The sequence below is a fragment of the Astyanax mexicanus genome, chromosome 4 (genome assembly GCF_023375975.1).
Source record: "Astyanax mexicanus isolate ESR-SI-001 chromosome 4, AstMex3_surface, whole genome shotgun sequence".
Lineage (NCBI taxonomy): Eukaryota > Metazoa > Chordata > Actinopteri > Characiformes > Acestrorhamphidae > Astyanax > Astyanax mexicanus.
Window position 1 is genome coordinate 15,143,063 of NC_064411.1, and position 17,538 is coordinate 15,160,600.

A 17,538-nucleotide genomic window follows, 5' to 3' on the forward strand; every position below is an offset into this window, starting at 1 on the left:
TAGCGTCGGCCCCACGGCGTGGGCCCTTTTCAGGCAGCCCACATTTGGCCAGCGAAGATTTACTCCTCTATGCAAAATCAACACCAAAGCATTGGCCCATTGGGCCAACAGAGATTTGCAGTGCTCTAACACACACACACACACACACACTGACTCATGCCCTCAGTGGAAAACCAATTGTGGCCCCAAATTTTTAGAACTGTGCAATATTGAACAGAGAACACTTTTCAAGGAAGAAAATTTAAAGCTGTGCTATTGGCACTTTGACATTTTTTGCAACTGGCTGTAAAACAATTATATAAATAACACAATTTAAAGTGTATAGTAAATTAATTAATTTATTACAAAGTATCATGTATGAAATATAAACAACACACAACATTATTGAAGTAAATTACTTAATAATAAATCCCAAATTTATATTTTAGCATGTAGATAAACATGTACTGCATAAATATCTCCATTTGCAAAAACAGTATTTATAATAAACAGTATGATATAAATATCAAACATAATACAAAATAACAAAGAATTATACAACTTAAATTAATATATATATATATATATATATATATATATATATATATATATATATATATATATATATATAAACATCAATAAAAACAGCAAATCATATTCTTGAATAAATACTTAAATGCACTAGACTGATGTAGTAGATGAATAATAAACTGATACTATTATTGCTACTGGAACAAAGCCTCTGGGGTGGGTTTCCCGAAAATGAACAACCTTAGCGAATAACGAACGAACTAACGAATGACGTGAGTAAAGAACGAGCCAGTTCTGCGAGTGTTTCCCAAAGAGCTTCGCAACGTGAAAATTAACAAAGGAGGTTAAAGAACGTCTTTGTTGAATCCTCCCCCGAAACAGCGCACTCAATCGATCCACACATATCGATTATTATGCAGTATTTATTCAGTATTACACCCTAAAAATGTAAAAAAAAGTGTTGTAATCATCAATATTATACATATTTTGAAATTTAAATTACAAAAGGATGTACTTTGGCATTAATAAAATACTCCTACAGATACATATGACTAAATAATATAAAGTCATATGTTTATATATAAATGTTTAATAAACATTAAACTTTTTTTACTTTTTTAAAACTATTATTGTTAATATATATATATTATATTAATAGATATTGTACTAATATTATTAATAGTAATATTGATAATAATATTAATTTATTATTATTATAATTATTAATAATATAAAAATAATATAATAATACATATACGTATGTTCCGGTGTGTGTGTGTGTATATATATATATATACACATACACACACACACACACACACACACACACACACACACACACACTGTAAAGCTCCAGCTCATCCTAAATCAACATCTCAGTTGGGTTTAGGTCAGGGGATTTTGAAGGCCATGCACCTCTTTGTTAACTAGATAATACCATATGCGTCAATTAATTGTTTTCATAGTTTTAATATTAATCGACAATGTAAAAAAAAAAAAAACATTAAATGAGACATGTCAACTTTTGACTGGTATTTATATATTTGCGAGCTGACACACCCCAGAGTTTGCCCAGATGAACGGCCACAATGTTGATTAGAAGCACCTAAATAAAGAATAATATTAAATATTACCTGCACATTCACCGATACCCTTTACAATACGTGTAGGTGTGAGTAAAGACACTGCAGGCGTCCCCTGCACCGGACCTACAGTACCAGGGATTTTCCCAATAGCATGGAAATATATTGTATTGTGCTGTAATTCCCGGGCTGGTGGGAAGTGTATATAAGTGTGTATTCCACAGTAACAGCCTGATTACAGAATCCACGGACTTGGTGACTTTGCAGCTTTGCTTAGACCGTGAGCATCATCTGCAGGAATCTGGATTTTATTTGGGTTTGATTGGTCAATTCCAGTATGCCCAGTTAGACTACACAGAGAAAGTTGGCATTATAATATAATATAATATATGATATAATATGATATAATATAATATAATATAATATAATATATGATATAGCTTAACTGGCTATCTTTTCCTTAGCTTAACTGGCTATCTTTCCCTTAGCTTAACTGGCTATCTTTCCCTTAGCTTAACTGGCTATCTTTCCCTTAGCTTAACTGGCTAGCTTTCCCTTAGCTTAACTGGCTATCTTTCCCTTAGCTTAACTGGCTATCTTTCCCTTAGCTTAACTGGCTAGCTTTCCATTAGCTTAACTGGCTATATTTCCGTTAGCTTAGTTGGATATCTTTCCCTTAGCTTAGCTGGCTATATTTCCGTTAGCTTAGCTGGCTAGCTTTCCCTTAGCTTAACTGGCTATCTTTCCCTTAGCTTAACTGGCTATCTTTCCCTTAGCTTAACTGGCTATCTTTCCCTTAGCTTAACTGGCTATCTTTCCCTTAGCTTAAGTGGCTATCTTTCCCTTAGCTTTAGTGGATATCTTTCCATTTTCCATTTCCCTTAATATTTCCCTTAGCAAGCCATTGTTCCCTTAGCTGGTTATTGTTGACATACTTGGATATAAAGTTAACTTACTTAACAGCAGTCTTTCTCCAAGAGCCGAGATAAGCTGCCAACTTGGGAGCCCCTCGTGTTATTTAAATGTGAGGTAAATTCTCATTCTAACTTAGCACAATGCTAACTTTTTTTAGCACAATGCTAACTTCGACATAGCTACCCTTATAATGCTACAATAACCTGAGAGTGGTAACTGTTAGCACCACATTAGCGTATCTTAGCAAAAAATAGAAAAGCGTATAGTAGAACAGAAATTATAACTTACCTTTCAGTCACTTTGACAGACCAAAGTCACTAACTGACTTTGCCTTTAAGCTTGATCGTTGCTCTGTGGTAAAGGCACGTGCAGGGAGGGGGGAGGGGAGGGGCGTGGATTCGTTGGTTACATGATCCTCACAATTAAATATCACATGCAAAAATAAAAAAAATATGTAACTTTTATAACATTGCTGGCTTACACAAAGTGTATAGTCAAGCACAAAAACATTTATAATTTAATATTTTTATTTATTTATTATCAGCACTACCAATAATAAAGGTGAGATTATGAATCAGCACCATGGAGCAAATTCGTAGCTATCCAAAATATTAAATAAAAATATTTTTATAAATAAAAATGTATAGCTATACAGTATATGTCTTGAAAAATATGAGATGTTACTATGTGTGTGTGTGAGTGTGCCCCTCCAAAGGTCTCTGCACAACTCTGCTGTGGTACCTTGATTTTTCTCCACTTTTGGTTTAGAAAATCTTTCAGAGCTGATACTACATTTCACACAGTGTTGCTCCTATCCACTAAGCTAGCTAATCTACCTAGCTCTCACAGACAAAAACAATAAAAAATATTCAGATACCCTTCATATGAACTTGTTATGACACAAACTATATCCCACACTGGCCCTTTAGGGTGTGAAATGGTGCAGGCTGAATGTGGGCTGACCCACAGTGGGCCTGCCTGGGATTTGTGTGGGCGCATCAAAGTGTTGGCTGTCCAAATAATTCCCACACAGGGCCTACAGGGGCATTAATGCACTGGACCAGTTTAGGCTAGCCCACAGCGGCCTTTTATAGGACTTGAGTGGGCCAGCCAATGAACAGGCTGCCCACAGAAAACCCATGTTGGGCCTGTTTGGAATTTTAATGGGCTAGCCCCTGCCCACAGTGCCCGCACTTAGCCCACGAAGGGCCGATGTGTAGCTTTTTGCTGGGTAATAATGCACTCCATATATGCAGGATTAAAGTAAAATAATTTATACTGGACATATACATTTATAAAATGTCTCTAGAAGATATATAATAGGAAATGAAAACAGTGTGAATTTTTAAGTACTACCCTGAATGTGATAATTAGGGGTGGGTGATATGGCTCCATATTTCAGGGTAATATAGTTAATGATATTCAAAAATATTGGCAACATTATTTCTTACGATATTTATGGCATACTGCCTTATTAAAACAGATTAATGTCATTTCTGGAGCTGTGATTGTATGCAGATAAATTATCCCATAAATGGTCCTACACCTGAATAAAAAAAGTAATATTATCTAATTTCTAGAACATAAAAACAGGAAGGGGTAGGTCAAGACTCTTCATCAAGCATATACATTTAATACAGGCTTTTTCTGCTTCCGGTCACTGAAATTATTGTATTGAAAAACTAAATATTGATTATAAAAGGTGAGGGGTAGAGATATACTGCAAGTCAGAAAATTACAAAGATATTTATAAGATAAAATGAGATACACTTTGTTAGAGCAGTATGACATATTTACAGCTAGTGCTGGACGATATTGCCAAAATTTATATCACGATACATTCCTTAATTTCGGTCGATACAATATAATTTCGATATCGATATAAATATTTGGAAGGCCTCAGAAAAACTGTTAGGAATCCCTGCAATGGAAATCTGTACCTATTACTGTCTTTAAAGCCTCCTCTCATAAAAAACTGTATAATACTTTAGAAATTAAAAAATGGTCAGAATGAATTAATGCTCACCTTTATTTGCATGTAGCAAAACAAAAACATGACATCTCTGTCAAACACAAACCAATAACCTATTTACATTTTACCAATATAAATAACTTTACATTACAACAGAGGCAGAGCTTCTTATCCTTTTGTAAACATATTTAACAGGTCAAAACAAAAGTGCCTCATCCAGGATAAAGAATGCAGAAAGCCTTCATTTATATAAAAGGAACACGATATCACCGTCAAATAAACAAACCTATATCAACTATAAATAACTTAGATACAACATAAACTACATAAGTGCTTCAGCCAGAATAAGGAAGATATTGTGTGTAGTGAAACTGCTTGAGGTGGTGGAACAGATTAGATGCATTACCGTTGCTAGTCAACTCCACTTTCCGGCACAATTGGGAGCAAGCTGGAGTTTATCAGACCTTTGAAAGCCGAACCACTGAATTAGACCTGCCTCCCTCTACTATCTCTCCTGTTTAATCACTTGTGGAAGCATCAGGTGTGCTCATTCTGCATCTAAAATCTAAAATTCTGCATCAGGGCCGAGCCTAATCGAGGAACTCGGTTCGGCTGCACTGCGCTCCGCTCGGCTTCATAGCGGGAGGTTCTAGGTGTGGACCGGAGCGCAGCCGAGCTTCAAGTTTTAGTAGTATGGATTATAGTGTAAAGTGTGATACTACTAAAGTAGTAGTATAACACTGTATTCAGTGCTCAGGACAGCAGCAGTGTTTCTGCTACATACATTTTGCAGCTGCAGCCTGCTGACAGTGAAGATACAACTACATATTAAAATGTCTGTGAATTTATAATGGGATAAAAGTACTGAAGCCTTTATTGTAGTATGAAGGTGTCCCTGTAGTTTTCTCCATATAGTGTAACTAATGTAGGTAATTCTTTTTGGTTAATTGACCTGCTTTTATTTTAATACACAAAATTTTTTTTCTTTGTTTTTCCAGAATAAACAACCAGGATATTTAATAAAGAACAGTGTTAAACTGCTGAAAGAGGTGAAGCACAAGCCATCCAGAAGAATCTCCTGAAAACGCAGAAATTGTTTGCTACATTTCACAGACAGATGGAGCCAAGTCCCAACATGGAGGAACATCAGCACTCTGTCAAGAGTTTTACTAAACAGAGTGATATCAAAAAACACCAGCGCATTCACACAGGAGAGAAACCGTATCACTGCTCAGACTGTGGAAAGAGTTTTACTAAACAGAGTCATCTCAAAAATCACCAGCGCATTCACACAGGAGAGAAACCGTATCACTGCTCAGACTGTGGGAAGAGTTTTACTCAACAGAGTCATCTCAAAAATCACCAGCGCATTCACACAGGAGAAAAAACGTATCACTGCTCCGATTGTGGGAAGAGTTTTACTGAACAGAGTAGTCTCAAAAAACACCAGCGCATTCACACAGGAGAGAAACCGTATCACTGCTCAGACTGTGGGAAGAGTTTTAATCAACAGGGTCATCTCAAAAATCACCAGCGCATTCACACAGGAGAGAAACCGTATTACTGCTCAGACTGTGATAAGTGTTTTACTACACAGAGTAGTCTCAAACTGCACCAGCGCATTCACACAGGAGAGAAACCGTATCACTGCTCAGACTGTGGGAAGAGTTTTACTCAACAGAGTAATCTCAAACTGCACCAGCGCATTCACACAGGAGAGAAACCGTATCACTGCTCAGACTGTGGGAAGAGTTTTACTCAACAGAGTAGTCTCAAAATACACCAGCGCATTCACACAGGAGAGAAACCGTATCACTGCTCAGACTGTGGGAAGAGTTTTACTAAACAGAGTACTCTCAAAATACACCAGCGAATTCACACAGGAGAGAAACCGTATCACTGCTCAGACTGTGGAAAGAGTTTTACTAAACAGAGTAATCTCAAACTGCATCAGCGCATTCACACAGGAGAGAAACCGTATTACTGTTTCGACTGTGGGAAGAGTTTTACTCAACAGAGTAATCTCAAAATACACCAGCGAATTCACACAGGAGAGAAACCGTATCACTGCTCCGATTGTGGGAAGAGTTTTACTGAACAGAGTAGTCTCAAAATACACCAGCGCATTCACACAGGAGAGAAACCGTATTACTGTTTCGACTGTGGAAAGAGTTTTACTAAACAGAGTGATCTCAAACTGCACCAGCGCATTCACACAGGAGAGAAACCGTATCACTGCTCAGACTGTGGGAAGAGTTTTACTAAACAGAGTAATCTCAAACTGCATCAGCGCATTCACACAGGAGAGAAACCGTATTACTGTTTCGACTGTGGGAAGAGTTTTACTAAACAGAGTAATCTCAAAATACACCAGCGCATTCACACAGGAGAAAAACCGTATCACTGCTCAGACTGTGGGAAGAGTTTTACTTTACAGAGTGAACTTATATTACATCAGTGCATTCACAAAAGATAGAAAAGTATCCCAAATCTGTTCCTCTGCCATAAAAAATGCAAACCTTAAATCTTTCAGACAGCCAAAAACACCTCATCATGCACAAAATCTTCACTCTGTTACAAGAACTTCATTTAAAAATGGCTTTTTACAGGTTCAGAAAAATGAATCTTATCCAGAGACGATGTTTACTGAATTTCATGCTGTGTTTTTATGTATGTTTGTATACCTACATTAGTTAATGCCTGCAGAGCTCTTCAACACTTAGTGTTGTGTTTTAAGAAGTTTTTACACACAGAATCATAAATGGTACCACTAACAGCATAAACTAGGAACATACATTTTTACAATTTTTTCAGTGATATGCTGAATAAATAGTAAAGCGATGATGCTAGCTCAGAGTAAAATCGTATATTAAATCTCAGCATTAGCTTTAGAACTAATAATAAACAAAAGTGAGGATTTTATCATTCTGGGACATTTTTAGGTTTAAAAATTGAATATGCTTTGCCATAAGTAGGAAATGATCATTTGGTCAACTTATGTCATTTACAGCCTTAACACATTCTCAATTGTTTACATATAAAAACTTTCTTTATTTTTTCCTCCACTCCACGTTTGTAGTTTGTAGTTGGAGCGAGGGCACTGCCAGTGTTTGCTCCAGATGTTAGATTAGCATTACTTAGTCTTTTAAAATTTAGATGTTGTAGTTTAAAGGAGTAGAGTATTCTTAGGAGTAGAGAATATTCTTAGCTTGCAACAAAAGGCCAACAAAATCCTTTTCAGAGTTTAAAAAAAAAAAAAAAACGCTCTAGCTGTAGTTTCCATACTGAAAGCAACACTCAGCAGGCTGTGCTACAGTAAGACTGCAGGATCCTTGATTCCCTCTACTGCACATGTGTCAAACACAAGGCCCGCGGGCCAAATGTGGCCACATCCAAGCGAGAGATTGTAAGATCTTAGTGTCTATAATAAATAGGTCAGAAGCGTTCTTTGACCAAAAACTACATTTCCCACAATGCTTGTCGATTGTATTACCCGCGAAGTTACGGCTTACTGCCACTACACGGCAGTGTAGTCATTGATGTGGAAACCCTGCCGGAGGGAAGGCGTAACTTCGCGGGTGGAATTGAGACATACAAACGTTTATCCCATAATGTCCAGAAAAAGAGAAGCTGATGCAGACGGACGGCTGTGCTTCAAGGTGAAAGACCGGTATGCCTTTTGTGTTACGAAGAGTGTTACTGACCAAAATAAACGCTTGTTAGGAGAGAAGTTCTGTGTAAATATTTATACGACAATAGCTGACAAAATCTGTTTTAATGACGTTAATAAACATCACTGTGTCAGCGCTAGTCGCAGTTTCACCACAGCAAAGGAGGAGCACGTGAATCACTAATCTAACCAGCCTGTACTGATTTCTGCCCCCAATAACCCTTTCAATAACCTCCAATAGCCTTTAATAGTCTTCAGTAGCCTTCAACAGTCTAACCTTGCAGCCGTTGTGTGTTCTAAACTCCGTAGTTATAAACATCCTGAGGTTAGCAGCGCGCTAACTGACCTGTTTATAATGTAATCCCAGCAGTGACTCCGTGACGGCTGCTCTGAACTGCTGCTGTTAGCTGCTTGGGCTGAAAGATGAACTGTAGAGAGCTGTATTATCCGGTTTGTGAGGTTATTTTATTTCATACACGGAAGAACTTAAAAATTTTAAAAACGCTCCAGACTGCCTCAGCTGAGCCCTGTAGCCCGTGGCTGGGCTGTAGCTCTGACTCAGTAAAGACTGCGGGCTTGTGCTGCTGCTGCTGCTGCTCCGACTAGTGGTTGTATGAGGAACTGCTAAATCTGAGGAAATGCTAAATCTGTCACATGTTCTTAACAGCTCACAATTTTTAATTTTATATTTATCAAGCCTTATTTCAGTATCAAATGTTTTGATCAAAGTTAATGTAACTTGTATTTTATGTCATTTCTATTCACTTGAATAGTTTGGTTCTTGATTGATGGAGTTTTTGGATTTCATAACATGACAAATTAAAAGGATTTATGTTAATAGAGCAACAAGCAAACATTTTTTCCATGCAACTGTAATATTTGATTGAATAAATAATATATTGAGAGTTATTTAACATTAAGGAGTAATTACATTCATTTTATATTACATTTGATTACATTTTATTACATTTATAAGTTACATCTGGCCCTCAGTGGACAGCCAATATGCCAATGTGGCCCTCGGCCAAAATGAGTTTGACACCCCTGCTCTACTGGTTTTCTCATTGGTCTATGGTTCAGTCAGTCTGATTAAAAATCTGCAAGTTAATCTACAGGGATATTTGGTTGTGTTGTGTTGCTAAAGTTATATACTCTGTTATCTTTTCCTTATTTGGTATCGTTTTGCTAAAGGGTTTTTTTTATTTCTCTAAAGGTACTAAAAATATCTAATTCATTTACTTTATTGATTGTTTTATCCAGTACCAGCTATTATCGTTGTTTTACATCACCTTATGTATTTACTCAAATTCATATCTATGTGATTCAATAAAAGGCTTTTATATTGCAAGATCTGCAATCTTATCTATTCTTTCAACTTAAGCATTTAGCCAAAAGCTTTTGTACACAGCCAAACATACATTCAAGCAACCACTATATACAGTGCCTTGCAAAAGTATTCGGCCCCCCCTTGAACTTTTCAAACTTTTGCCACATTTTGGGCTTCAAGTGTGTAAGAATACGGAGGAGTTTTGCCTTACTATGTTCATTGTTCATTGATTAAAGGGTTAATCTGTGTGTAACTAAATCAGCATTTCACTTAATCAGTATGTTATTCAAGCATTTAGCACGATTCATGATGATTCACATTGTGACTGAGAATGTATGTATATTGTGTCCTTGTGCTCAAAGCAAGGCCGTTTTTCTTGCAACTTAGCATGATTGATTTTTTCCAGCGGAACCATGAGTTTCTGTACATGTAATCTATAGTCTGATAAGGTTGGGGTGACCGAGTTCTCGGCTGACGTACAGGATGAATAACTGCTTATCAGTATCAGGATCCGGGGGGTGTGAGGAGCCTCCTCACACACCATTAGACTGAGGCCAGGCGAATGCCTGTTTTTATTAGACTCTGTCTAGGAAGAAGAGTAGAGTTGGGCGGGAGAGCTTCTCCCGAGAGGGACTACAGAGCCACAGGTCCTGGTCACACAGCCGAGAACTCTGGAAACCCCAACTTTTCTCACCTTTGGGGTTTTCCTCTTATTTTCACCTTTTTATTTCAATTCATTTTTCAATAATCTTTTTACTCAAATTTTTGATGTATCCAAAAAAACTGTTTTGCTCAGAAGATTCTTTGAATAAAATCTGACGGAACTACAATTTTGGACTGGATCTCCTTTTCTTCTTTATGACGTATCATGCCAGATACATCATAATTCGAACAGTAGATCAATAATCTTTCAATCGTGAAGTGGAACGAAATTTATTGGATACACATTATGTTGAGATACTCAGTATTTTGAGAACATTGGTATTTCACTTGTGTGAAACTGACACCAATAAATCCATAACTCCTGCTATTTACTTACATAGAAGTGTTTTTTTCTCAGTAGCTCAGTCGCTGTGAAGTGTGGAGAATAGTTTTGCAATATATTGATTATCGCTGAATCGCAGTTTTGAGATATCACCGTTATCATTAATTTTCCACAATACTGAAATATGCTGAAAAAAACTTGAAAATGGGCCTTGAAAGTGCTTGAAAAGTGCTTGAATTTTACCTTGTAAAAGGTGTTTGAACCCTGTGTTTAAAAACCCCAGCAGCACTGCTGCACCTGATCTACATGTACCAACACAACACACACAAACACGTCACCACATTAGTGTCAATGCAGTTTTAAGAAATATTTATCACGAAAATAAAGCTCTCTGGCGCTGGGAATTAAATATACAGGGTAAAATTTAGGCTAATCGGATATGCAGGTGAAAAAATAAACTGTGAAAAAATATGTGTGTGAATATGTGTATGTTTATACCTACAAATCTCAAATGTAAATTGACATAATATGGACCATTAAATGACGGTAACAACCTGACCGTTTGACACTTAGCTAATCTGCATACCAGTAGGAGAGAGCAGAGATAGACTGGCTGTGTATGAAACGGTAGGCAGCTACCACAATCCCTCATGCCTGAGCTGTTCATATGTTAACACCCACTAAATGATTAACCCTTTACAAGTATTAATATGAACTTTAGGAAAAAGAATATAAACAGAATTGCCCTTTTTTCTATTGTGAGGTAAATGAAGTCACTGCTGCCTATTCTAATAAGCTAACCGTATGACTAGCTTGACGAGCTCTGGGGACATTTTTACATGGGATGTGTCTGAAAGATCTGTGGACAAAAAGACATTACTTAAATTAATGAAAAGTATTATTACAAATGTAACAAAATGACTTTCTGAGCTGAAAACAAAAAAACAAACAAAAAGAAAATATGTTTTATAAAATTTATTGAGATATCATATATATCCTATACCCAGTTTATAGACACATTTGGGACATACCGGGGTTGGACAATGAAACTGAAACACCTGTCTACAGTCACTCAGTGTTGGATCTTAGTTTGCATAAAAATAAATTTATGCCAGTTTTTACCCTGAGCTCTGGCTCGCTTCTTTTTTTCCTCCTTTTTTCCTCCTTTTTTCCTCCCTGTATCACAAACTCTTCTAGTTCCTCCCTTTACCCAAGTTTGATTTTAGGAAGTCTTTTACGTACACTCTAAAAAGAAATGTGTCAAAAATGACTCAGACTGTGTCGAATTTTAACACATTGTGCGAGTGTGCTCAGAGACGACACATGTTGTGTTGATTCTGACACATCCAGTGTGTAATCCAATTTTACACACTAAATGTGTCAGGCTAATGAACTCACAAATGTGTAATTTTTTACACAACTTGTGTTGATTATGCATAATCAAGATAATGTATCAAATATGTTAAAAAAAAGCATGAAACGAATGAATTCAATTCCATTTTTATTATCATGCCTATATATGGTTCAATTTTCTTTTGGAATTAGCAATGAATTAACATTCACGTGTTTGATTTTGAACTGTAACAAACATGACTGTTTTTACATTTAAAATGTTACAGTTTCATTTGGTATAAGTAATAAATTAACTCGATGTTTTTTTAGATATTTTAAATGTAAAAACATGCATGCTTGTAACTAATTCATTGTCTTTTGTGATAATGAACACCTAAAAACAAAAGTCCAAACAGTAAAGGGGTGTATAAAACATAGCTCATATAAAATTAGTCACAATTGTTCACTGTTCTCACGTATTTTTAGAAAACCTGATGAATAACATTGAACATCAGTACAGAAATAAAATTCCCTTTTTATAAAAACAGAACTACAAAATGTGAGGCTAAACAATTTGGATCTTGGATTCAAGTACAGCTTGTCTGTGTTGTAAATGGCTAGTACATCAAGAGGCCTAACATCTGAAGCATCATCTAAGCTGATCATTTCATAGTCATTAGTTCGCTTGACATATGCATAAAAATGCTCATCAAAGTACTCAATTTAAAGAATCCAGATAAACATCAAAAAGGACTCAGCATCAGCCCGTGGTATGATGTGAATTATCTCACCAAACAAACATTCTCCACAGTGTTTGGTTTTAAGTGGCAGCACACTACCTGTTCTATATGTTAGGCCAAGTACAGTATGTGAAGTAACAAATAGTGCACGGTGGTACATGTTAACTGGTGATCTCTGTAAAGATGCTTAGTAAATGATTTGATGTTGTGGTAAGTCCTTGGACAACCATCCTGGCTACAAATAAGAATGAAGTTCAGTCCCTTTGACAATGCATGTATTTCACGAAGATGCCAAATTAGCTTCTTTACTTCTGTGAATTGTGACTGTCGACATTCTGGACAAGTGTACATTATGCTGTGAATTGTGATGCTTTAACCTTCGAAATGAGCTTCAGTACCTTAGCTTTCCGGCTAGTTGAGAGAGGCATGTCATAGATGTGTTCAAAGAAGCAGAACATGGAGCTTAGCTGACATGGATAGGCCAGGTTACACACCCAGTAGAGCTTAAATAGCTTGTCCACAGCAGATGTCAGTCCTTCTTCAAGGGGAACAGTGATTCGGTCACTCTTTCCAATGATGACATGTTGCTTTGCGACAGCCCTTAGATTTCCAACACAGATTAGCTGGGGCTGGTGGGTCTGTGAAGGACAGACATCACAAAGAGAAGCAATGCTGCTTCCAGCCTAAAATGTAACCAAACAAAAGAAACCAAAATTTGAGTTTAATCAGTTGTTACTGCAAACACTTACTAAAAATACAAACGACCGATTTAACAGTTTCTAAATTTTATGTTACTCCAGTTAATAAGCATGTACACAATTACATACTTTCACACTTGATTAAACTAAATCAGCCACCTTCAATGTCCTTTATGATTTATTTGTTTACTAAAAAAGGCAAAATGTATCTTATAATAAAATCATTCTAGATAGACAGACAAATCGATAGATGGACTTACTGGAACAAAATCAACAAGGAATGTTAATGCAAACTTCACTCAACAGCGACTCATTGCAACTGGTGGCAGAAGATGTGTAAGGACTACAAGCATAGTGTAACACTTCTCATCTGAAAATGAGACACAGACACAAATAAAATAAGATTACACAGAGGCTGTAGCATTATATGTGAAATCCAATGAGAGTTATATTTGAAAATATATACCTTCATTCTGGTTTTCCATGTCCTTAAGAGATGCAAGATCACCTGTCTCCATGATGGCAATTGCCTTCAACTTGGGAATGATGGTAGCCTCCCATCTTCTTAAGAACAAATCTCCTTTTCCCTCAAACATTTTACCAAACTCTGTATCAAGCTTTTAAGAAACAAAAAAAAGAGACACTTTAATTTAGGTACATAATACCAGCTATAACACACAAATTGCCAAACTGAGTTCCAAACAGGCCACAGACCTTTTTTCACTTTTATCATAAATTAACTGACTGAGAAATTCATATCACCTCCATGAGTGCACATGTTTTTCAGCTAAACGGTGTTATATAATAACCCTTAACAATATTATCAAGTTATTTACATTACACATGGCATAAAACTGACAGTGAGCCCTAATGAAGAAGCAAAATGTAATTTACCTACCAGAGTTGGCATATCCAAGAAGCGTAGGTATTCTTCAAAGATTTCAGACAGGGAGGGGGAATGTTTGGCTATCCATGATCTGCGCCAGGTGAAGGTTTTCTGCATTGCTGCTTTGATCGATGAAATGTTGTCTGTAGAAGGCATGAGCCTTTTCATCAAGTTGATCCACTCAGTTGTCCCACTACTATGGAGTGTTTACCGTTTTTGGATTTTTGGATCACCTCTGACATGGCTGCCTCGTGTATGAACATTGGACTGCCTTTCGACTCTGGTATGGTCTTTGCCTCCAGGTATCTGTTTGCTGGCGTTATTTACTCTTTGCTGTTTGACTTTTGTACACCCTGTGGGGTTTTAATAAACATCTTAACTGGATCCGCGAGTGTCTGTGTTCTGTACCCCACCATGACATACTGAACACTGAAGGTGTTTTGTTTCTGTGTGTCTCCCTCTGCTGGTGAATCTGTATTTATTTGCAGTTCATGCTTCACCAGTTTTCACTATTTTACCTTTAATACGTTTCTAAAATTGTTCCATAATTTTTGGCAGATTGGTGAAGCTTTGTCCTTCATTTGTTTCTATAAAGGTGGAGTTTTATGATTTGTGTGTAAATCGCTGCTGTTGCAGCTGTTTTCATTAGTGCCGCTTATTTTTCCTTTACTCTTTCTTTTCTTAACCCCTTTTCTTAAACTCTTTTAAATATTAAAATGTGTTTTCTGTTTTAATAAGAATAAAAAAGGGTCTTTAGTATTTATAAATCATTACATTTACCTTTTAATAATTTTACACATTATCCCACTTTTATTGGAACTGGAGTTTTGCAAAGTAAAGCAGATTATAAGGAGAGTGCACAATATTGCATTCTAATATATAATATAATCAATTATTTAACATCATATGTAATTGTTTTTATTACACAGTTTTCTCCACTGCGGGCAATCCCTATAAATATTTTCTAAGAGAAATTACGTTAAAATGACTAGAATAAGAATGAATCACATCATTTTTTTAAACAATTTCTGTAGGGGTGAAATGCATAGATTATATATGTTTATAGCTACCAGTATTGCCAAAACACAAACTGTGAAATAAGAATTAATCTTTACTTTTAAAAAGTAACATGATTATCTGTCATTTGTTCACATAATTACTGTCATTTTGTGGGTATATCATTATAAAATACAGTTTATAGCTTATAACAAAATATGCACAAAAAAACAGTAAGGGAGGTGAGTAATAGAGATGCAAGAAAATATTTGCAAATTAAGGATTATTTTCTGGCAACCCTGACAGACATTTCCTTTCTGTCTAAAAACAAAAAGAACTGTTATGTTTTATGATTTTAAACTATACTGTACAGAACCTGGGAGGCGCAATGGATAAAGAAAATAAAATAAAACACAGAAACCAAACTAAAACACAGTGCATAACCTCCGCGAAGCAGCAGAGGAGTTAAAGGATCGGCTACAGAGAAGCCAACACAGCAAAATCTGCACACTGTATTATATAACTGTAACACTACAGCATTAATAATCAGCAGGTTATAAATGTAGATAATTGATGGTAATCACAGCAGCCCTGTAACAGATCATAAGCAGAAAATGCTTTTTTCCCTTTCTAAACTGGCAGCCCAAGTAATTAATCTAATTTTCCCTTAAAATACTATGACTTTAATCTCAAAGTAAACGGTTAATTTTTTTTTAAAGTGACTCTAAATGCCATTATAGCATATATAAACAGCACTGCAGACGTGTGTTTATTCTGCTTTTGTGCACATGAGATAAACAAAAATTGTGCACATAAAAATCATTCACTCAAAATAAGAAATCGTTCACTCAAATTAAAAACAATCATTCACTCCAAAAAATCACTTAAAATAAAGAAATCGTTCACTCAAATAAAAAAATCGTTCACTCAAAATAAATTGTTCACTCAAATAAAAAAAATCGTTCACTCTAAATAATGAAATCTTTTGCTCAAATGAAAAACAATAATTCGCTCAAATAAAAAAAATCATTCACTTAAAATAAAAAAATCGTTCACTCAAATTAAAAACAATAATTCGCTCAAATAAAAAAAATCATTCATTAAAATAAAGAAATCGTTAAATCAAATTAAAAACAATAATTCGCTCAAATAAAAAAAAATCATTTGCTCCAAATAGAGAAATCGTTCGCTAAAATAAAAAAATAGTTCACTCAAAATAAAGAAATCGTTTACTCAAATTAAAAACAATAATTCACTCAAATAAAAAAAATCGCTCTAAATAAAAAAAAATCATTCGTTAAAATAAGAAATCATTCGCTCTAAATAAAGAAATAATTCGCTAAAATAAAAAAAATCATTTGCTTACAATAAAGAAATTGTTTGCTCAAATAAAATAAAATAATTCGCTCTAAATAATGAAATTTTTTGCTCAAATAAAAGTGATTCGCTCAAAATAAAGAAATTGTGCGCTCAAATTAAAAAAATCATTCGCTCTAAATAAAGAAATCATTTGCTGAAATAAAAAAAATTATTCGCTCTTAATAAAGAAATAATTCGCTCAAATAAAAAAAAATAATTTGCTCTAAATAGAGAAATTGTTCGCTAAAATAAAAAAATCGTTCACTCAAAATAAAGAAATCGTTCACTCAAATTAAAAACAATAATTCACTCATAAAAAAAATCATTCGCTCTAAATAAAAAAGTTATTCATTAAAATAAATTGTTCGGTCAAATAAAAAAAAATAATTCGCTCAAAATGAAGAAATTGTTAGCTCAAATAAAGAAAATCATTTGCTTTAAATAAAGAAATCAGTTGCTGAAATAAAAAAAATTATTTGCTCTAAATAAAGAAATCTTTCCCTCAAATAAAAAAATCATTCATTCAAAATAAAGAAATCATTCACTTGAATTTAAAAATTCATCCTCTAGAAATAAGGAAATCGTTCGCTTAAAAAAAAAAAAATCGTTCACTCAAATTAAAAACAATAATTCACTCAAATAAAAAAAATCATTCGCTCTAAATAAAAAATCATTCATTAAAATAAAGAAATAATTCGCTCAAATAAAAAAAATATTCACTCAAAATAAAGAAATCGTTTGCTGAAATAAAAAAAATAATTTGCTCTAAATAAATAAATTATTCGCTCAAATAAAAAAAGAATTTGCTCTAAATAAAGAAATTATTCGCTCAAATGAAAAAAAAAATCCCTCTAAATAAAGAAATTATTCGCTAAAATAAAAAAAATAATTTTCTCTAAATAATGAAATCTTTTGCTCAAATAAAAAAATCATTCGCTCTAAATAAAGAAATCTTTCACTTGAATTAAAGAAATTGTGAACACAATCGTTTCAGTCAAATTTGAATCTATAAAACCGCTGCTATCATGTGATAAATTAAAGAGAGGAGTGTTTAAACTGATTTTTT

General features: G+C 34.9%; 2 protein-coding genes and 1 long non-coding RNA gene across 3 annotated transcripts in view; 2 read left to right on the top strand and 1 right to left on the bottom strand.

The window, feature by feature from the left end:
- Nucleotides 1–10,306, top strand: part of LOC125801200 (zinc finger protein 585A-like) — a 62,648-nt gene extending 52,342 nt beyond the window's left edge. The window contains exon 2 of the mRNA XM_049477538.1: nt 5,478–10,306. Coding sequence (XP_049333495.1) covers nt 5,597–6,955 — 1,359 coding nt within the window. The 5' untranslated portion in view covers nt 5,478–5,596 and the 3' untranslated portion in view covers nt 6,956–10,306. The remainder of the gene's footprint in view (nt 1–5,477) is intronic.
- LOC125801619 (uncharacterized) overlaps nt 1–17,538 on the bottom strand; it is a 155,336-nt gene that overhangs the window by 117,888 nt on the left and 19,910 nt on the right. The gene's annotated exons all lie outside the window — the stretch shown is intronic.
- The window catches only part of LOC125801100 (NACHT, LRR and PYD domains-containing protein 12-like), a 318,379-nt gene that overhangs the window by 86,956 nt on the left and 213,885 nt on the right, over nt 1–17,538 (top strand). The window lies entirely within an intron of this gene.